This window comes from Belonocnema kinseyi, chromosome 1 (assembly GCF_010883055.1).
Source record: "Belonocnema kinseyi isolate 2016_QV_RU_SX_M_011 chromosome 1, B_treatae_v1, whole genome shotgun sequence".
In the NCBI taxonomy this organism is placed as follows: domain Eukaryota; kingdom Metazoa; phylum Arthropoda; class Insecta; order Hymenoptera; family Cynipidae; genus Belonocnema; species Belonocnema kinseyi.
Window position 1 is genome coordinate 22,498,186 of NC_046657.1, and position 24,130 is coordinate 22,522,315.

The 24,130-nt window shown below is 31.6% G+C and overlaps 1 protein-coding gene across 1 annotated transcript in view; it reads left to right on the forward strand.

The window, feature by feature from the left end:
• The first annotated feature begins 23,311 nt into the window (after nucleotides 1-23,311).
• LOC117177017 (extensin-1-like) overlaps nucleotides 23,312-24,130 on the forward strand; it is a 37,150-nt gene continuing 36,331 nt past the window's right edge. The window contains exons 1-2 of the mRNA XM_033367474.1: nucleotides 23,312-23,494; nucleotides 23,797-24,123. Coding sequence (XP_033223365.1) covers nucleotides 23,312-23,494; nucleotides 23,797-24,123 — 510 coding nt within the window. The remainder of the gene's footprint in view (nucleotides 23,495-23,796; nucleotides 24,124-24,130) is intronic.

Below are 24,130 nucleotides of genomic sequence, written 5' to 3' on the forward strand. Positions count from 1 at the left end.
AACTATATTTAATTCACTCCGCTCTCCAGAATAAATAAAATATACCGGAAGTAAATACACAACGTATATAATACCCCTTAATTAAATATTTAATAAGCTTTTGTAACGTATAATTTTAATGTGACAGTGTTTAACAGGATAAAATACATAAAGTCCATCGCTCCAAATTCCAGAAAACAAGTAAAAATTATACAAATCTTTCCCTAAAATGTTATTACAACATTATATTTTACGTTTTTAAGTAGAGTACGCTAAATAAATACACCTTCGATCTAATTTCATAAAAAAAATCGTAAGAAGAATAGCACTGGTCACAGTTAAGAGTGGACGCGTGGTTTATTTTTCATTTATGTTTCTTAAATAATCTTTGTCAGCAAAAAATAAACCAACGTGGACATAGTGTAAGTACAAGTTACGAAACCCGTTTTACTTGTACATTTCGAAAAATGATCGCTAATTGGCTCCAATTAGCATAACGGGCTCGTAGACCGCGTGGCAATATCTATTTTAAAAAAAAGTTTTTCCCAACGATTCCGGTGTAAAGTGAGTGAAATTATTGAGGATACATTAAAAATATCTCATTCTGTAAGTACCTGTTTTAAGTACGTAATTGTAATCTTAATATTTTCCTTAAGTAATGTGAGATTTAAGACATTTCATTCTAGTTTTTTTTTAGGTTAATGTAAGTTTAAAATAGATTTGAATGATTTCAATAATCACTGTTAATTCTAGCATTAATCGATTTAGAATAAACTAGAATTGGATTCATTAATTTAAGATTAATCTTTATTTTTCAGTTCAGACATCAAATCCTGAGATTTTTGGAAAGACAGATGGCAGGGGCAGGGTCAATGCACTCGACCTCCTGCATACAGTTGATGGAGAGCTGGAACTGTAGTGAAAATTCGTAGAAAAAGCTTTAACATTAAATTCATAAATAATTATTTCTTATTAATTACATTTTTAAAGATTTTTATACGCATTAGTAATTTTTAGAATTAGGATTATTATCGGTATGCCTACTCTAAATCAATGAATAAAGGACTTCGCACTGTTTATTTAGTAACACCTCATGCCAGTTCAGATATAGAGAATCAAAAAAATTGTTAAAAATAATTTAAAAATATGTATTTGACTATCATAAATAGGTCTTTCCACCATCTCAGATTTTCGAATCGACCATTTGTGATAACCGAATTTTCCTTTCTTGAATATCTATATTGACACTTAGAAATAATCAAGTCGACCCTTTAAAAATGATCGAATCGCCCATACGAAATGACTACGTAAAAATTCTGAGATAATCGAATCGACCATCAAGTACGACACAGTCGAATGTCTGAGAAAATCAGATCGACCATCTGAGATTTCCGAACCGACCCTCCACAATGATCCGGTCAACCAGCTTCATATGACCGAGAAAACGCGATCTGAGACAATCGAGACGTCTTTTTGAGATTGTCCATTTGGACGTCTTCTTTTTATTTTCTAGAGATAGCTGCTTTAGCCATATTCAAGAGCTGTCCCATAGTCGACCCTGCAATATGATCTGTCTGCACGGACAAACAGACCTTCCATTTTTCTCCGTGCAAGAGAATTTTGATCGGCCGTAGAGAATGATCGACTTTTGAGATCATAATGATCTAATTCGGGATCATGTATAAAGTCAAGCCAAGATAGCTGACGTTCTTGCAATACTTTAGCTCATATTCAAGCTTTTTATGGTTTCTGATCGTGCAGTATATTTGAAAGGTGGAAAAAATAACGAAATCTGATACTAGAAATAATCGCCTGCTAAATTTAGTTGTCAATTTCATGCTGTCAGATACCATTTTTAGGTTATGTCGTTATGACACCGGCGCCAATAATTGGCGGCCATTTTGTTTAGTTTGACAAATGAACCAAAAAATGAGATCAAATTAATCCGAATAGAAAATCATTATGATCTCGAGAGTCAAATGATCTTTGGAGCAAAATACTTTGAAACAAAATTGATCCTTTATTTTTACTGCGTAAACAATGATTTCGATGATTTAAATGATCCAAAACAATTTCTTAAGGATCTGAATAGGCTTTTAGTTACTAAGCCATAAAAATGTAACTCATAGCCCGCACAGTAAAAAAAGGATCAATTTGGTTGCAGAGCATTTTGCTCCGACAATCATTTGACTCTCGAGATCATAATGATCTATCTGTCCATTTGGATCAATTTGATCTTATTTTCTGGTTTATTTATCAGTCTAAACAAAATGACCGCCAATTATAGGTGCTGGTGTTATAACGACATAACCTAAAAATTGTATTTAATTCACGTAAGTGACAACTAAACTTAACAGGTAATGTTTTCAAATATCAGATTTCGTTATTTTTTCAACTTTTCAAGTACACTGCACGATCAGAAACCATAAAAGGCTTGCATATGAGCTAAAGTACTCTAAGAGCATCAGCCATCTTGATCCAGAATCAGATTATTATGATCTTAAAAGTCGATCATTCACTCCACTCGATCCAAACGTTCTTGAATTCATTATCATTTTTGTTAGATACCAAAATGATATTGATTTCGGTAACATTTTAAACATTCGTTTTTACTGTGTTTTAATCTGGTTCTTTTTCGCGATTATTATTGTGTAGGACACCGCTTATTTGAAAAAAATTTCATATGTAAAGCATCAAAGCAATGAAGTAACCAAAGGACAATAATTTTGAAGTTGATTTGAAATAACCCTAAGATGTTTAATTAACGTTGCAAACCAAAATTCGTTGTTAAATAATTTTCAAACATTTAGAACAATACCTATGCATTTATTTAAATATCTATTTATAAATTCAAAACGTAAGAAAAAGAGTATTTCTTTCTAATTTTTCAAAGTTATTTTGATATTCTTAATTAACTTCGCTGTTCAACAAAAAAATAATAATAAATGACATTCGCTGTAGAGACGATTGACCGACATACTTACACAGGAAAATATCATCTATAGCAAACGTCAATAACAAGCATTTTCTTTCCAACAGCAAAACTATTTTGTTTTCAAATTTACTGCAAACTGAATACAGCTTTTTTATTGGTTTTAATAGCTTAGCGCATAAAAATGGTGTGAAATTATCTGGAGGTTTCTTAAAAAATACGAAATGCTTAAATATAACGTCTTCAGTAAAAAGGATGTTCTCAAGATTTCTGCAATGTAACTGTTAAAATAGTTAGGTTCTAAAGAGCATCTGAATCGGTTTAAAATTTGGGAAAAAGTACCCTTTCTCCTTTATTTCTTTTTATAAGATATATATATAGAAATGATCATTTTTGTAAACCAAATAAGGATTTTAACTTTTAACATTGACTAAAGCGTCTACAACTTTAAAAACATTAACATTAGTGTAAAAGTTGTATAGGCGCTAATAATAACGAATTCATATTGAATATGTTTAAATAATTGCTAAGTGGTTGAATTGAAATTTTAACGATAAAGAACAGCTTCACAAATTGAATCACGAGCTCATAAGAGCAACAATATGTCATAAACTAAAAAAAATTCTAAGAATAAATGTTCTTTAAACAATTATAAGCAGTGTACGTAATTGATATAAATCGATCAAAGTATTATAATTGCTTTTGAAGAAAAGTTGTAATCAGAAAAATATCTTAAATTTTTTATTATTTCTTTTGCTAGGCTTTTCAATTTTAGGCATACAATACAATTGTAAGAACAAAATTGATTTAACTTGGACTAGACAAATTGATTTCTGGTTTTAAAAATCTTCAGGACTAACTGAAGCTAGACGTTATGTACTCATATAATTTTAGCGTTTATAAGAGAAAAAAGATCTCAAATTCTGACAAATACAAATGTTTTAGGTAACAAATCAATTCTTTTATGTCAGTCAAATAGAACATTTTACAAACTGAACATAGTCCTACAAGTGTTTAATAGGTTCACTGTAAAAAATATGCTTCCACTTTAATTGAGCATCAGTTTTTAATCATCCTTTTATAATATCAAATTGCCTTGTTTTTAAGCCATTGTTCGCACTATTTTTCTTTGCTAACTTAAGATTAAAAAGTAGTATGTACTAGTTGACCAAAATCATTCAAAGGGATTGTTTTTTGAATTGATTGCAACTTAATGATTAAAAGATCAGAAAATATTTAAAAAACACAAAATTTGATTTTCACTTTTGTCCTGTTTTGATTCAAGGAAGTTGTACTGAAAAGTCGTTCAGAGGCATCAAAATAGAGTAGAATCAGAATAGAGTCACCCGTTAATATATTTTTGGAGGACTGTTTGAATACTGAAAACTAGCCTTCAATGTTTTTTAATTTAGTGAAAGATGTTTCCAGAATATATTACAGATTTTTTCACTCTATTGAAATAATTAAATCCCTCACAATTTAGTTTTATCAGCAAAGATTTGCAATCACCATTGCTCAATAATTTTATGTTGAACATCTTTAATATACATGCAGACGGAAACTTGAATTACAAATTCGAATTAACCGCTGTGCAAGTGTTTATCAATTAAATATGAATGATGTATTAAACAGAATGCTTCCGGTTTAGGCATAAGATCGATATTTTCGCAATGAGGAAACAAGAAAATATCTGCACTTTAATGAATCCTGAGTATATTAGGAGGTGCTTATTCCTTGAATTGTCAAAGCAGCTGAGTGCAGCTTCCCAGAAGGTTAACTGACACTCAAGGCAATATGAGGCTACCTGGACTCCAATGCATCCTGACCCTTTTGGCAGTTACTCTAGTAGCGGAGATAGGTCCCTGTCACTGCAGCTGCTCATCCTCTGGGGTAGAAATAGTGGTAATTTAATTTGTTTTCATATTCAAATTATGCCTGAATTTTAAGTTATTCAATTAAATCACTGAGAACTTACATACACACATCGGAAATATAATTAAGGTTCAAAACAACGTAGATTTTAGATGAATCATGCGTAAAACAAAATTGCTGTGTTTTAGACTGGTTACGAAAGTTACCTAAATTCACCATGGTATAGTTATTTACCATCATCAAGTACTGGTTACTTACCTTCACCATGGTATAGTTATTTACCATCTTTAACTACTAGTTACTTACCTCCACCATGGTATAGTTACTCACTGCCACCAACTACAGGCTGCTCAACACCACCAACTCTAAGTGATATGCCTCCACCTCCTCAGCCCCCAACAGTAGTTATTCCACCTCCTCCATATTACTGCTTGGGATATTAACCGCCACCCACACCAATATACATTCCACCCCCACCAATGTACATGCTACCACATCCACCTCCTCCACCCACACTAATAGTCATCCCACCCTACACATCCCCGCCTGGGAAAATTATCCTCACTCCATACTCTAGCGCGCCATCGTTGACCATGTGTATTAAATCAACCTTCGCCAACTATATATGTATACATAGCCAGTAGCCAATCTGTGTGGATGATAAATTGGACGCTATTTTTTGAAGTGTGTATCGTAATAAACGATTAAATGAGTTTTATGGCTTTTAATTTTTCTGATTCTCCGTGACATCACAAACCATTTCTTTCTCGCAACTAAATACTGAAAGAGGGAAAAAGTATTATATTTAGTTTTAAATTAGAGACGATGTTTAATAAAGTTTCATCTCTCTCGTTTTCTTTGACTGTGGAATGTTGATTTTATTATAATCGAAATTGTCGAAGTATTTCCATTGTCACTGCGGCCTGTTACGATATCAACTCATAGCTTTCTCTCTTAGCGTCAGTGACGACTGCTCAGGAAGTTTGACACATCACACGCATTTGTAGAATTCAGATTCTAGAAAAAAGTTTTCTGCGTCAACGCCACCACATAATTATACTTCGTATCAGCAAGTGACATAGAACTTTACTACACATCCAAAACCTCTAATAAACTCTAATGATCATACGTAAATGCCACATAATTTTACTGGAAATGCATAAATGATGTGTAGCTATTCAGTTGAAGATGTAATTGAGTAGGGGGTGTTGGTCACTAGTCAAAATAGATATATTCAGTTTGAAGTAAGAGACCTTTCAGTAGCAAACTTAACGTTTCGACTGCTTGTTAAAAGACCTCTTTATGAGTAATTACCCCCAATAAAATGGACTAAAAACATGCATATAGGATGACTTGAAACATACATGTTTGTTTATGTCTCTTAACATTTTTAATTTTGCAACTAAATCGATGGAGCATACGAAGTCAAACAACTCAATTTTTACCTTAGGTTATAAACAAATCTTATTATCAACAAAAACCAGGTTACCTTCTGCTCCATTTTTTTTGTAATTTCTTCTAACAAAGACTGTCGATGTACAGTCCAAACGTAAAGTGTGCTACTGAGATATCTCTCAGTTCAAATTGAATATATCTATTTTGACCAGTAATCAATTAGTCTACTTAATTACATCTTCAACTGAATACTAATACTCTACCCGCGTGAAAAAAGTTTTCATGGCTTAAGCAAAGACATTTGAAAATATCTGGCGAAAGCATGGATCACGGCTGCATGGTTGCAAGGCGCAAGCCTTGCTCTTGTCTATTTCTCATGCTTAGGACACGTTAAACACAAATGAATATTCTTAAGAACATGTAAGTTGTCAGAGAACATTAGCCTGCATTATAAATCAAAATTTTCGGTTTTCTGACAGCCGACACGTCTCAAAATAGTAAGTTCACTACCGGGTGCACCGTGCCGCGCAACAGGTAATTTAGCACGTATTATAGGAGATTTTTTCAGAATTTAAATTGTGCCAATTGCTAAAGTAACTGCTATTGAAAAATCGACGATCCTGCTGAATCTTTTCGCGCACGAGGCAGCTTAGCACGTATTGGATAGAATTTTTTTTTAAATTTATATTGTTCCAACAGCCCAGATGACTGAAAATTGTGAGTCGATAATCCGGGTGCACTAAATCGAGCACCAGATTGTATAATACGTATTCTACAAGAACATTAAAAAAATTTAAATTTGGTGAATAATGAAAAGAATTCCAAATTTTCAGTCCACGACTCAATTGCACCAGGTCGCGACCCAAGTAACTTAGCACGTATTATACGAGAACTTTTACAAAATTTAGAATGTTCCAACAGCCAAAATGACTAAAAATTGAAAGTCGACGATCTGCCTTCACAAGATCGAGCATCAGGTAGTTCAATACGTATTCACAAGAACGTGTTTACAAGAACTTAAGATTTTTTAAATATTTCGAATAACAATGACAGTTCCAAATAATGAGTTGAAACAATTAAAATTTTAAAAAAGTTATTGTAGAATACTTGGTGAGCTACTTGGTGCACGACCCAGTTCACCCGGATCGTCGACTCACCGTTGGAAGTTATTTTGGCAGTTACCACAATTCAAATTTTTGGGAAATTCTTGTAGAATACTTGCTAAACAACCTAGGGTGCGATCTGGTGCACCCAGATCGTCGATTCAAAATTTAAATTAAAAAAAAGTTCTCGTAAAATACGTTTCATACTACCTAGTGCTCGGCGCGGTGAAATCGTCGATTCACAATTTTTAGTCATTTTGGCTGTTGGAGCAATCTAAATGTTGCAATAGTTCTTGTAGAATACGTATTAAGCTACCTAGTGCGCGACTAGATTTCCCCGAATCGTCGATTCCCTAATGGTAGTTATTTTGGAAATTGGCACAATTTAAATTCTTAAAAAGTTCTCGAAGAATACCTGTTGCGCAACTTTGTGCACCCGGGTATTGAACTAACTATTTCAAGACGTGTCGGCTATTGGCAAACCTAAGATGTTTATTTTTAACGCAGGCTAATTTTCTCTGACACGTAAATGTTCGTAAGAATATTTAATTGTGCTTAACGTGTTCTAAGCATGGGAAACGGACAAGAACAAGGCTTGCGTCATGCTACCATTCAGCCGTGACCCCTGCTTTAGCCAGATATTTCCAAGTGTCTTGCCATGCTTGAGCCATGCAAACCTTTTTCACTTGGGTGGTCCACACCTACATCTTATAAATTAATGTGTAGATATATTGCACATCCTTACTGGGCATTCAAAAGCGCAGTGTTACTATTCTTTGTGTCAGTAAATGTATACTATGCAGATGTGTGTGTGTCATAAAACACTATTGTTTAGTCTCAAGTGGTATGTTTCTCTACTGCACACATACAAATACCCCTTAACTGCGCATCCGGCACAACCATGGAACTCTACTGTGCAGATGCGCTATACTGCGTTTCCGCAAGTCTGATATAATTGTACTTCGCAACTGCAGGTGCTTTGTAACTTTACTACGGACAATAGTATACAGTATCATTTTTCTGCGCATCTTTAGTTTTATAGAACACTTTCGCGCAATCTTAAGTTAACTCACAAATCGCCTTCCTAAATTTCTCCAATATAATTTGAGGAACCTTTTAGGTAGCAACATATATTAAAAAGCTCTTTAAGGGTCCAAGTGCACCCTTTAACTCCTTAAGGGTACAGGTACAAACATGGACTATAAGAATTTAAAAAATCCGTGTTCGGACCCATTCCAGATCCGAATCCTTAAGGCGTTTTCTACGACTATCAATTTCGCTTCAACTAAATTAGGTCTAAACGGATTAATTGTTCAACGTAAAATTTTCACTGCACAATCTAGAGGTAATAATACCGGTTTTTTCAGAAAGATTTTCCTGAAAACTGTATCGTTATTGTTTTTCGCAGTTAAAAATTGATTGTATTTATTCGCTTGAAGCAGGATTTCTGCGATCAAGTAAAAAAATACAATATTGATTTTAGTGTTTTCACAATTTTCGTTATGAAATTACTGTATTTGCATGTGCATTTATTATCAATGGGTGATTTACTAACTTGTTTGATTTTTATTTATCTGTTTTCAATTTTTGGGGGAAAGAATAGACAAACGCTCACATTTTTTTATCAATAGAAAATAGAGTATGTAAATCATTCATTTATGACAAACATTCTTACAATATCTTTATGGATATTCTCTACTATCGTCTTTAGAACATATTTGATTATGATAAGATACATAAAATTTCTTTTAAAAATTGTTGCACCTGACCCATTGTTGTAACAGAAAAAGCTGAAACAAATTTCTCTATCCCGTTTCTTAGAACCCCATCTTATGCTCAAATTAGTCAAATTTGTACCTTTTCTTTCCTTATTGTTTAAAAGGAGTCAGAGAGAGAGAGAGAAACAATTTTTGCAAGACTTTTCCGAGTCATGAATAACTTATGCAACATTTCAAAAATTAGGTGTAAAGAAATGAAATGTTTAAACAAGAAGTAAGATTGCAAATGTTACCGAGTTTTATATATTTGTTTCATTTTCTTGCAATAATATAACAAAGAACATGTAGTATGCTGCTTTCTTCGCACAGCCCCCATTACCAGAACATTAATTCTGTTAAAACGAAGATCATTGTTGACAAATCTTCTCACTTGTTTTCTATTTGATAAAATCAATCAGAGAATTCTTTTCCTTTGTGAGGCTGCTACTTAGAAGAAAATTTGTTTGACAGAAAATGGTCTGAGTCGAGGCAAAAAATCATTAAAACTTATAGCTACCTGGATTCATGAAATAAAAAGATTAAAATGTCTATGCAAAATCCAGTTAAAAAAGTTCTATTTAATTCATTTGTATTATCCGTGAGATAAGTGGTTACAGTCTGTAAAGGAATCAATACGACGATCCAGCAAAAGCCTCGTGCACCCTAAGAACACGGAGTGGCCCAAGGACAACAGCCTTCTGCATTTTTCCCGCAAGTGTTCTAGCATATTGTTGACACGCAGGGATTCTTTTTAGGCTATTAGCAAGTGGTACAATCGTTGCTACTCCCTTATAAGGTCTCGATACCTCTCTTTCTTTTCATTCTCCTTGGCTATGATGTTTTTGTCAGCTGGTGCCGAAAATTCGATAACGAACATGGTTCGCTTCTCGAAGTCAAGAAGAACCATGTCAGGCCTCGAGTGAGCAACTGAAACAATTGTCAAGAATATAAAGTTCCAGTATATACGGCACTTCCCATTCTCCACAATTGACTCAATTTCCCTAGGAGCATTTAGAGGAGCGATATTAAGGTGAATGCCGTAGGAGTGACAGAGATGGTAATAAAGTACTGTTAGTCAATGGAAATAATAAATGAATGCTGTTTTATATATATATATATATATATATGTGTGTGTGTGTTTACTATAATAATAAGTACATGCCGAGGTTTCAACTTTTTTTAAGTCATTAGGCCTACTTTCAGTTCGTCGCTTATTCTGAAATCGTTCACTTTTTGCTTTAAAAAGTGACAGTCGTTCATCATGCAGCATTCACTCATTATTTCCATCGACGACGGTATGTTTGTCTGTCATTTCTTTTGTGAAAGGCCTTTGAAAAAGTGATTTCTTAGTCGAGTTCAAATCTTCTGCGCTTAGCGTTTGCCCGTTCTGACAAGCGCGCTATATGAGTCAACGGTGTTGACTCATATTCTCATTGGTTTGGCTAAACATGTTACTGACCAATTTTTGATGCGTGTTTTGTATACAGACATCGCTTGTGTCGCTATAGCTACTAGGATTGTTTCTATTCGCTGATCATGGGCGCTTAGCGTTCGGCCCTCTGAAGAAGGGTGCACTGTTATTATCGATGTGCGCACTTGTTACTAATGTTACTTTAGGTACCATTTCTGCCTTCAAAGAACTGATTAATTAGTCAAATTAAAATCTTGGGCTCTTAGCGTTTGATCGTTTTGAGAAGCGCGCTATATGAGTCAGCGATGTAGGCAAAAATATGATAGACCACGGTCTGAACCGTAATTTCTACGTTGACATCGCTTTTGTAACAAAATCTGTTGTAATTCATTTTATTCACTGATCTTGAGAGTTTAGCGCCACATAGCGCTAAAATTGTCCATTTTTTTGGATCTTTTTACGGATATTTCATCCGGCACTTATAACCTTAAAAATTACAAAGTCTCAGCTCAATCCACCGAAAGCCATTTTCCCATACATATAGTGCGGGGTCCTTTCTCGCCTGAAGCAATATTTTTTACCCGCTTTGTACCCGGATTACCCGACCGGATCCCGGCTGGTATTCAAGCCGGGATCCGACCAGTTTACCGTGACGTTTTTGGTCGAATCGCGGCCGGATTCCCCTATCAGCGCCCGGCTTCAACCGAGGCTATCCGGCCGGGACCCGGTCAGATCCCTGATTAGATTCCTACACGGGCAGATACATTTTTAATTAAATCACTGTCCTTATTCTTTAAGAAATAATTATCTGAAGTGTTTGTGTTTTTATAATAAAATTTGAAGTAACATTTTTTAGGTGAAGTCCTTAAACGTTCAGATAGGCCCTAAAAGTAAAATGAGGTAACATTTAACTCACTATAACTCAACATAACACACTATAATACACTATGACTCAAGCGGAAAGTCAATATATATTAAAATTGTTCTTTGTGCGAGAAATTTTACTATGACCTATTCTCAATCTATTTGCAGTAAACGCTTTTTTTGAAGAATGTTTGAGAATATTTTCTTTTAATTGTATTATATAATACAGTTATAATGCAATCATATTAAATTTATAATATATATATATATAATATTTATAATGCTATGTATTATATTTTTAATATCTTTGAAAATCAGATTTTAAGATAAATGATTTATTTTAATTATTTGGTAATAGCGTGAATCAGAATTAATCTTAACGTATTAATTACACAGGCCCACCAAAAAAAGTTGTCTGTACGGGGCAAGTCCTACCCTTATGGGGTTTGAGCCGCTGAATCCGAATCTGGCCTCAGAATTTCTGCTACACGGCTCGGAGATATATTTCGAAAGATTAATTTACGGATCTACTCCTTGATTTTCTTACGCTTTGGTGCGAGAACTAAGATCTTGGAATTCTTGCTTTTAAAGGATAGGTCTTGAAGTTTCAGACATAAGGTCGCGCCTCTTCTCCATCAGGTCTCGAATTCTATGCTTTTAGATCACAACCTGTGCAGAAATCCCTATCTGGCCCCGATCGAAGCCAGACCAGGCCGGGTCGGGTCCCGATCGGGAATCCTGGTCGGGTCCAGATCGCGGATGAAACACACGCCCAGATCGGGCACCGGTCGGGACACGATCAGTCTCATTATAGTCCATGCGTCAATTTCACGAATGGGGATAAAATATAAGTAAAATCGAAACTATCGAATAGTTCTCTCCTTTCAAAGGCCACCTTAATATTTAAGTTATTTTAAGTTAAAATTAAAGTATTACAGGAATGAAAAGAAGAGGTTTCAGACTACACAATTTAATTATACTTTTGAGAACCGTAAGATTATTGTAGATGGTATTAGTTTCGAGGAAAAGTTTTTTTTTACGAAGAAAATGGATAATAACCAGAAGTATTTTAAATAACAATTTTAATTTCTTGAAACAATATTTCTGTCACTTGCATTACATCTTGTAAAATTTGAGAAGGTGGTTGTAGATAATATATTCGCCAAAAAATTGAGCTATCATTTATTAGATAATTTTATTTTTTTATTCTGTTAAGCAGAAATATAGACCAAACAGCTTTTACACAAAATTGAGAAATTTGAATTAAATATTTCTGATTGTTTTAAATATTATTTACAGAATATACGTTTAATTAATTTTTATTATCATCAATTATTTTGGACCTAATGGACGTTTTTATGAGTTGAAATGTCATTGTTTATAATAAAAAAGAAGAATAATTTTGTTTAGCATTTTAAACTTAGCGCGAAACCAATTAGATGCCGAATGCGACGCATGCGCAGTTGAGTAACTAGCTCTTGTTGGAATCCCTACACAACTGGCATTTTGCATTTTGTTTGTACTACTTGATTCTGAAATTCATGTTATATATATCTGTCCTTAATGTATTTCTGTGAATAATTTATTATTAATACAGATCAAAGTTTCAATAACATAATCGATTGTATATCACATATTTTATTCTCATAATCTAAAAGCATTACAATTTTGTGCATACTGCAATTCATTTCTTGTCAATAGATTTGATAATTCTAACTATACATTAAATCGAAAAACCTTGGGTTCTTAAATAATAATTAAAAACAAAGAACTTGGTCAATTTCATAAATTAATAATCTTTGACTCACCTAATGGCAAATATACTAATTTTACCTGAAACAATTTTATTAATTATTAATTCATTTGAGGTTAGGTTTCAATGAGCCCGCAGAGTGTAATTACTTACTCTCATCTTCGTCGCACAGGTTTCGAGGTCTACTGACTGGTGTTTGGTGCCTCCGAACACGTAGCATACTCGCCTTATGCATTTTCAATCATTGCTAGAATATTATAAATGAGTAGTATGTATACAAATTTCACTGCACTATCAGAAAAAATCAAGCAGCACTAGTTCTGCTGGCGCATGGAGATGGCGCTTCAGGAAAAAGTCGGTCTGGCCCTGTCGAGCCCAGGTATGGGCCACAGAGTTCTACCGATCCGTGTCAGATCGGGAAATCCAATCGGGGCCAGATCGGTAATGCGTTTGAAATCGGGTGATTTCTGCACGGGAGAGTTCGAGACTTTCAATCACTTGAAAAATTGTAGCGCTAAAATCACACGCTAATGTAAATTAATCTCTGTAAATTTCTCTTCGTATTTGCATAAATAATCAAATATTAATCTAGATTTCTTTAATTGAGTTACTTTTCATGAATAAAGTATAACGGAAATGTATAAATTTTTTCAATACTTGCTCTGAATTGTAGAAATTCAATGTGAGTACAGTTGGTTGTAGGTGACGTGTGGTAAAATTTCTTGGCGTTGTACTATTCCTGTCTAGTGCGACACTGGCGCGGTACGGGCTGTGACTATCCAGTGGCTAGACTGAGAAGTAAGGCTCGGGTCGACCTGTTTGTAGACAAATAGTTCATTTTTATTAAAATTAGTTAATAATTAAATAATATAATTATATTTGATCTAAAAAAGGTATAATATATAGATTTCTCAGTTAATTAGGAAAATAAAAAAAAGTGTTTGTAAACAAAAAAACGGCTTGCAAGTTTGAAGGCGCCTAGGGCTTGCGACGGTTCAATCTCGCGCTTCGCGTTCGATAATTGGTTACCTCGCGCTTCGCACTCGGACATAATTACAACTCGCGCTTCGCGCTCGGATATTTCTTTTTTGCATTTGGAGTGCTTGAAAAAAACTTTTTCAAAAAGATCTCCTTATATCGCAGTATTTATATGCGTCTTCATATTCTGAATTATCTACTTAATTAAGTATAGTCAAAGATTAAGTTTCTCAAAGCTGTCTAGGCTTTGAGGTACACATTCTCATCGTGACACTCGCGCTGCGCACTCGATTTCTGACAGACATTTGTAATCAGGTTTTGTTGAATTTTTTCTGGTAACTTTCGTTCGTTTTTTACACATAAGATAAGATAAAAATTTTTGTCAATTCATCTTTTTCGTATCCTACAGAGTTTGTCTACAAAATGGAATTTTTTATTTTTCATTATTTTTTTGTGCAATCAAAATTTGAATTTTTGAAGAAAATACAACAAATTTGTTATAATAATCTGGTAGGGCCTTCAAAAAGAAATGTTTTTCTTTGCTTGACTTTTTTTCATATCGTGCGTTTTTCGGCTTAAAATTTTAATTTTCAGTTGATTTAAAAAATTTTGAAAACTCTATAACTCTGAGAATTTCCTTTTTATAGAAAAAAGTCATAAGGATAAATTTTTTTTAATACTATAAATATCCGTACATAGAATTTTAAAATTAAGAGAAAAGTAGTCTAAAAATTTTTCAAAATGCGCTTACTTTTGGCATTTTTATCCAAAATGGCTGGTTACCGAACTCGTTCTTTCTTTTAGGATCTAAAAAAAGTGTGCTAAACATGGATTTGATTTGCTCATTTTTTCGAGAGTTATCGTGTTTACGGACGGATGGCCGGACAGACAGACATGATCTTTTGATGTAACTTCGTGTTATGTTGTTGTAAGTATATCCCGTCACATTACATACTCATTTATCTAAACATTATTTTTTTTCGTTTGTAATGCACGAAATTCTTATCGTTTATTATTTTAAATATTATGTATAGTGTGAACTTTTATATAGAATATTCATTTGTTTTATACATTTTTTGTATACAACAAATGAATATTATATATGTATAAAAGTTCACACTATATATGAACTATATATCATTTTTCCGCCTATATATTAAATATGTAGCAGTCTACATTTTATTATTACTTTAGAATTTATACAATTATGTATAATAATTTCCTAAGTCTTTCAGTCCAAATTCATTGTTTTTTGAATTCCCTTTTTTAATAAAAACAAATCTCAGATAAAATGTTGTATTGAAGAATCAATCAAAAAATTTATGACTTTTTTAATTATATTATTTTAGGCAATTATAAGCTAGAAACGTTAATTTATCCATTAAAGTTTTTTTAAAATTGTTTATAATATACTCTTAAAAACTTGTTAAAGAAATTAATTCAACAATTATTTAGGAATCTAATGCAAATTTTATTGTTATCTGGGAACTCGAAATTTCCTACAAAATTTTCAAAATCCTGCAAAATTACAAAAATTACCTTAAAAATTTTCAGATTTTTTTTAATTAAAAGTTTTATTTTTTTAAATTGATTTTAAAAAATAATTTTTAGTTTTCTTAGGAATTTTGATACACATTTTTGATTCTTTTGATAACTTTCAAAATGTTTAGAAACCTTTACATTTCTACGCTTTGTTTTGAATAATTCAAAATCTTTGCAAGTTTTAAATTATTTTGTAATCTTTTCAGAACTTTTAAATAAATCTTAACCTTTCTCATATTGATAAAAATTAATATTTTTGGGTAGAAAATTAATCTTCTTGGTTAAAAAGTCAACTGTTTGGTTAAAGATTTATTTGTTTGTTAAAAATACATTTTTGTAGTTGAACACTTATCATCCTAGTAAAAAATCTCATTTTTTGTTGAAAATTGTGCTATTCTGTTAAAAAATTGTTTTTATTTCGTTAAAAATAAATGTTTGAACTGCAAATGTCAATATTCCATTTTTTCGCAATAGTTTTTTTTATTAGTTGAAAATTCAATTATTCTGGTAGACAATTTATATTTTTGTTCTGAAAATTAAAATTTTTTGTTAGAGATTCATACCTTCTGATTACAAACTGAACTTTTTTTTAAGAAATTCTTCTGCTTGGATTTAAAATTCAACATTTTGTCTTAGCTTTTTTTTTCTTTATTGTCTGAAAAATCTGTTAAAAGTTTATAATGTTAGTTACGAAAAACGTCACTTTTGAGATTGACTCAATGAAAATTCTTTATATTCTACTTTTTATGCGTTAAAATAGAATTTTTAATGAACTTTTATAAACAAATCGGTTATCGGTAAAAAAATTATGAGACTATTCATACTTTCGAACTGGGGGTGCAAAATTGTTTAACAATAATTTGGAGAAATAACCTAAATTGATGGTGTAAGTTAATAAGTTTTCAAATGTGGCTAAATTTTAGATTCCGGAATTTCTTAGGTTAAGAAAAATGTGTAATACACCAATAAATTAAAACTAATGCAGTGGATTTAAGCAAACCATATCCAAGATTTTCCGTAAAGATTCTCATAAACTTGAAAATTTGTCCTGAAATGGTTTGTCTTAAATTTTCAAACTGTTGTCTATTTTCCACTTAAAATGTAGTAATTAATAATAAAATTTGACAAAAATATTTATTTAAAGAATTGATTATATTTTCGGCGATTTTTTCTTCGAATAGATGTAGAAAGTCTGGGTTTTGCCCGAATTTCTTCAACTTATTTTTTCCTTTTCGTTTAGATCAAGGCAATAAATAATTGAATTCAATATAAATAATTATTTAAACCATTTTTTATCATCCACTTTTTGTTCACTTTTTACTTAGAACATAAAGCACAGTAAAAATCAATAAATGTAAACTAAGATAATTTTTAAAACAAATTATTATTATTTATCGCCATCCTCTCTTAAATAATTTGTTGAAAGTTGTGGTTTTTTCTGGAATTTTTTACTTTGCCTTTTATTTATGAATAATTAATCAGCGAACAATATAATAAAGAACATTTTTATATAAATAAGTTTTAATATTTATAATTTGTACAGGACTAAAAAGTGAAGGAAAAGTTCAGAATTACAATTAAGCTTGCGACTTGCGATAGCATTACTCTAAGTTGTAAGAGAAGGTCCCTAATTATAAAACACAATAAATTGTTTAAATAATTACGCTTCTTATCTTGCATTAATTATGCTCTCACTACGCACAATGTTGACAAAAATTAAATATGTAATATTATAAAAATTTTAAAAGATTTTATAGTTTTTTAGAGTATTTTAAGATTCCAACTCATATTCAAGAGATTTAAACAATTTTAAGGGATTTTGATATTTTTTTAGACTTTAATATTTTAATGCAGTTTATTTAGCATTTCCCTCACATTCTTATTAATCTATTCTAAGTTCTTTTGATTTCTTCTAAATTCACTCAATTTTAGTCAATTCAATCAATTTGAAAAAATTCCATTTATTTCATTCTGAAATCTTTTCAACTCACTTTACATTTGTAAGAATTTCATCAAATTCTTTTGAATGCCCTTTTAATTGTTCTAAACAATATACATTTATTTCAAACTTTCTAAGTAATTGCATTTTTTCATGTTTTCGAATTGTTTTTAAATGACTTGATTGATTTAAAATTCAGCTTATTTTTTTTATGAAATTTCATACAGTTCTTCTAATTTCCCTTAAATTTATCAAAGTTCACTCAAATTTTAATGAAATAAATAGATTAAAAAAACAACTAATTTATTTGAATTCTTTTGAATTGTTTTGTAGTCATCAGTCACTTTTTTGGTTAAAAATTAAAAGGATTTCAAAGATTTAAAGATATTAAAAATATTTGTTTGAATCATGGATTCTGATTAATTTACCCTGAATTCGTTTAAATTCTTTGGAATTCTCTCGAATTTTCAAATTCACTTTACTTCTTCTAAATTTACTGAATTTCGCTTAATTAAAAAGACTTCTTTTACTTTTTTAAAGTTTTTATTTAACTCATCCTGAAGTCTTTTAACCTCCTCTTGGAAACTTTAATTTTAAACATTAAATTTACTGAACCGGAAAAGTTTTTTCATATTTTCAAATTATTTTCAATTTATTTGATTATTTTTTAATTCGCCTTTAATTGTTATGAATTTCATCGAATTATCCAGTACTGGTGCAATTTCAAGTAATGCAGAAGAAGAAAAAGAATCTTTAAATATTTGTTAAGACATAATAATATAAAAAGTATGTTGTTTCTTATTTAACCAACATGAAGTAATAAATCAGATTTTTAATTATATCTTTTCTTCATATATTTCCGATTCATACTGTTTAATTTGTAATAATGATAGATTCGATTTTATTCATGAAACATTCTTTTTGAATAAGAGACAGATATTTTTCATTAAATTTATTTATTTAAAAATGAATTTTATTTTATCCAAAAAGATAATTTTTCTTGTGTATGACCCGTGTGGAAATAGGGTTAGCCCTAGTACAATAAGGTTTCTGGTCGGGGACTGGCCGGGCAATGTTTGTTATTTGAGAGCCTAGCCGTACGCTGGTCGGGGACTCGCTAGGCAAAATTTATGTCAAAACCCCAGTCGGGGGCTGACTGGGCTCTGATCGGGAAAATCTTATGACCGAATTCTCAGACGGTAGTTGGCCGGGCGTTAATTGGTCGTAATAACATTGTTAAACTTTATTTATAACTTAATTAATTTTTCTAATTTCATTAAGAAATGGATGTGTATACAAATCTCGAATCGTAATAAAATCGTAATAATCGTAATAAACATTTTCAAATAGAGATTATAATAAAACTATAAATTCATGAAGGCTAAAAAATACAGATATTAAATTTATAATTGTTTGAACTTTTGTAAACGATTAATAATGAATTTAAAATAATATAATATCCAATATACAATATAAAAAGCAAATGACAAAAGCCTTGAAACAACGAGTTTTTTGGCGTGATTTTAAAATTACCTTATGCAAATTTCAAAATTTCAGAAAAATATATGATTTAAATTGTTTTAAGAGAAAAATTAAAAGTTCCATCTTTGTGTAAAAGTGCATTAACATTTGGTATCAATCTCAAACGTTGTAAAATATTATAAAAACACCTAAAACCAAAGCTTACACGAAAGTTAAAAAAATTTTATTATTAAGAAATTATTCCTTCGTTCACAATTTTTAATGTTCATAACAAATTACATTTCCTGTCCTTGTAAAAAGTTGTCAAGTAGTCTACAATCGGAAAAAATAAAATATCCCCAGAAGAAAAATTATAATCGATTTAAAGAGTATTTTATTGACATTCCTATTAAAAGTTTGTGTATTTTATATTTACATAAAGTCGCATAATGATAAATAATTAAAAAATTAAACTTTAAATATGGTACTTTAACTTTTCTGAACTGCATCTTATGAGGATGGCTTTTTCAACGAGTATTAACTTGTCGGTTTGGCACAGTGGTTAGCACTCCTGACTGCTGCTAGGCTTTAGATTTAGATATGTAGGTTCGATACCCCCGTACACTCAGAATTTTTTTTGTAATATAATGCTTAAAAATGTAATGTATGTACTTATTCCAAACAGGACTATTAATATTTAAAGTCAAAATATTCGCAATCATGTAATATATATTTTTTAAATAATTTTTTTGTCTCTCAACGACTACGTGAAAATAGTTAATATTGTCTGTGTGCTGGACTTGTGGAATTTCATATATTAATATGCTCTAATTCTGCAGTAAAAAATAATCATATTGATCCCCTAATTCAGTGACAGATGCTCTTCATACAATTGATACCCGAATTATTTGAATCCAGTAAAACACTCATTGATCCCGCCCGGGCGACGGTCAGGCTCTCTAGCCAGCTCCTGGCCATACTCCATGTCCGGACGCTGGCTAGTGCAGCGTGACGATTCTGGCCGGATTCCGACCAGAACCCCCGGCCACAGCCCGACTTAAAGTCTGGCTCCCCTACCAGCTCCCGACTTAAAGCCGGGCTCTCCAGCCGTAGAATGGCCAGCCCCCGACTTAAATTTCCACCCGGGGATAATTCTTTAATTCTTTTAATTTCTGTTTAGGGATTTGGTAATTTTTTATTCACTTTACGATTTTCCTCACTATGGACCAAATTCACCGATTTTCCTGATATTTTTTGTCTTTTTTCTGAATTATTTTCGGAAATTGATTCAACTAATTAAAATTTTATCGAGTCGCGTTTTGCGCAATTTCAGATATTGTAACAGGCCTTCATCGTGTTATAATGAAGGGTCATTCATTGCAGGTGGAGGAGATGTTGAAATGTAGTATGATTACTTCATTCATGTGTGCATTCATTGTCGACGTACGCATAAACGATGTCATCGGAATTTTTTCGCAACAAAAGATACCTTTTTTCTTTCCTTTCAGCCCGGCTAGAAGCAGTGTGGTTGAAAGTTTAACAATGTTTCAAAAACTAATATTTTTTAATTAAAAATTCAACTGCTTGGTTATAGTCGAACAACATTGTTAAACATATTTTTATTGATTTTTATCTCTGGTAATAAATTAAACTATTTCATAGAAAATTAAGTTTTTGCTTCAACTTAATATTTTCTGATTGAAATTTCAATTTTTGTACAGAAAATCCATATTTTAAATAATCGACAGTTTTGAATTTGTATTTGAAATATTGTTTTCTTAATCCTACAAGGCAAGGTATTATCTTAAATACAAAATGTTTCGATAGTTTTAAGTCCCATATCTTATTGTTTCGGGAAACCATAAGTTCCTTTCAATAAGAGGGGGTGGGGGAAATATTTTTTTACAATTTGTTTTGGGCGATAGTTTTTTTACGCATTAGAAATGATTTTGTACAGTCTAGAAGAATATAAATTTTTTTTCTTTACATTTTTCTAAAACTCTCACATATAGGATACAAATTCGAAGATTATGACAAAATTTGTAGATATTCGAATCTAATAATTAAAAAGCATAAATTAATTTTCATTCGATTTTCATATCAACCAATATTTCATCTAAAGTTTTCAATGGCAATCTTAATTATTTAAATTTTATCTCGCATTCTTACATGCTAATGCAACGATGTTTTGAATATTTCAGAATACTCTTGCCACACAGAGTTTGTAAATTTTCAGCTCATTAAATGGATGTTAGCAATTCATATTACACCGATGATTTTCATTAGTACAAATTATTTAATTGCATAGTGTACTTATACAATCTTTCAGAATTTGTAGGTATTAATCTTAAAAAAATATATATGTAAAAGCATTAGGTAACATGTTAACATAATTTTGAAAAATTATAATTTAAAAGTATAAGCATTGAGAAATAATAATCATTTATAACTTGCAAAGTTAAAGGACTTGAAGACCCTTTTATGGACCACAAAAGCATCACACACTCAAATGAGTTTCATGTTCATTTCTGATTATGTTTTTCCATACAGCATTAGATTATGTATTCCTTTCTCTTTATAATAAATCCAACATACTGAAAACGATTGAACATCATTCATAATTTCTCCTAAAGACATGTTTTAAAATCTTGCGGAATGAATAAATTTGATATGACTGTATTAAGCAGAATAAAAATAATGACGTCTATTGCTCTGAATTCAAACAAATAAGTAAAAATTATACAAAGTTTTCTCTAAAGTATTATTAAAACATTAAATTTAACGTTTCTAAGTCCAATAAGTTAAAGAAAAAGCTAATAGGAACATAGTTTAAGTAGAAGTTACGAAACCTGTTTACGTATACTTTTCGAAATATTTTCGGTTGGCGCAGTTGATGCAAATTTCGGTATTAACGATTCTGATAAGATATAAAATATATTTCAATAATTGCTATGTAGTTGAATTAAACTTTTAACGATAAAGGACGGGTTTACGAATTGAATCGCGAGCTCATAAGAGAAATAGTATGCACTAACTAAAACAATGTATAGGATAAATTTGGCTTAAAACTATGGGAGCCATGTTCGGAAAAAATATACATATCATTAAAAAACTAAGAGCATACAGAAAATATCACAATTATCTTGCGAATTATTATTGATCACTCATAGATTGATTTTGTGATATAATTAGACTTTAATAGTTCAAGACTTTAAAAAGAATTATTATTATTCTTTCAAGTATTATTCTGAACAAAAAACCGTATTTTCTTAATGTTCTATCAAAATCGCTGTTTTTAGAAAGAGGTGGTACGCAATTGATATAAATACCCAAAATATTATAACTGATTTTAAACATAAGTTGTACTCAGAAACAAATGTTCATTTTGTATTATTTTATTTGCCAGCTTCTTTAAATTTTAGGAAGGCAATATAAATGTAACCAAAAAATTGATTTAACTTTGACCAGACAAATGGATTGCTGCGTTAAAAAATCTGTAGGACTAACTAAAGCTACACGTTATGTCCACACAAATGTTTTAGGTACCAATTTTTTTTTCTTATATTGAGGTAGAATAGAACATTTTATAAACGAAAAATAGTCCTACAAGTGCTTAATAGTTTAACTGTTAAAACTATGCTTCAATTTTAATTGAGCACAACTTTTTCTGTCCTGTTAAAATACCAAATTGTCTTATTTTGAAGCCATCTTTCGCACTACTTTCCCTTTCTAACTTCTCATTAAAAAGTAGGACGTACTAGTGAACTAAAATAATGAACAGGGAGTATTTTTTAAATTGCTTTCAACCTTATGTCTAGAAAAACAGAAGACATTTGAAAGAGACAAAATTTGATTCTCACTTCGGTCCTGTTTTGATCCAAGAAAGTGATACTAAAACGTGGTTTAGTGGCACCAAAATAAAGTAGCATTAGAGTAGAGCGAGCCATGACTATACTTTTAGAGGACTGTTTCAATACAGAAAACTAGCCATCAACTCATAATTTTTTCTACAATGTTAATATCAACAAAAATAACTTAATGAGGAAACCAGCTTGTTTTGAAATTTACTTAAAGATGTTCCCAGAATAGATTTGCAATTTTTGACTCTATTGGGATAATGAAATCCCTTACAATTCAGTTGCGTTAGCCAAGATTTTCAATAATCATTACTCAATAAAATTATGTTAAACATCTTCAATATACATGTAGACGGAAACTGGAATCGCAATTTTGAATAACCCGCTGTGCAAGTGTTTATCAACTAAATATGAACGATGTGTTAAACACAATACTTCCGGTTTAGGCATAAAATCGATATTTTCGCAATGAGGAAACAGGAAGATATCTGCTCTGTGATGAATCCTGAGTATATTAGGAGGACCAGATTCCTTGAATTGTCAAAGCAGCTCTGTACAGTGTCTCAGCAAGTTAACAGACACTCAAGGCAAGATGAGGCTACCAGGACTTCAATGCATCCTGATCCTCTTGGCGGCGACACTTGTAGCGGGGCAAGGTCCATGTCACTGCAGCTGCTCATCCTCTGGGGTAGAAATACTGGTAATTTAATTTCTTTTCATATTCAAGTGGTGTCTGAATCTTAAGTTATTCAATTAAATTACTGTGAACCTTCTCATTCTGCCAATTTGATAAATATGACATGAAGAGAAACTCTTTAGAAAAAAGTATAATAAAAACTCGATTTCAATCATTCTCAATGATGTGTGATCTTTAGTGTCTGACACATATTTAAGGTTCAAAACAACCTATGTCTTAGAAAAGTAATGCATTATACTAATTTTAATTGTTTCAGACTGGTTACGAAAGTTACTCAATTCCACCATGGTATAATTATTCACCACCATCAACTACTGGTTACTTACCTCCACCAGGGTATAATTATTTACCACCATCAACTACTGGTTACTTACCTCCACCATGGTATAATTATTTACCACCATCAACTACTGGTTACTTACCTCCACCATGGTATAGTTACTTAATGCCACCAACTACAAGCTGCTCAAGACCACCAACTCTAAGTTATATGCCTCCACCTCCTCAGCCCCCAGCAGTAGTTATTCCACCTCCTCCACCACCACCTCCAGAAATTTTGCATTTCTACATACCACCTCCACCTGTCCCAC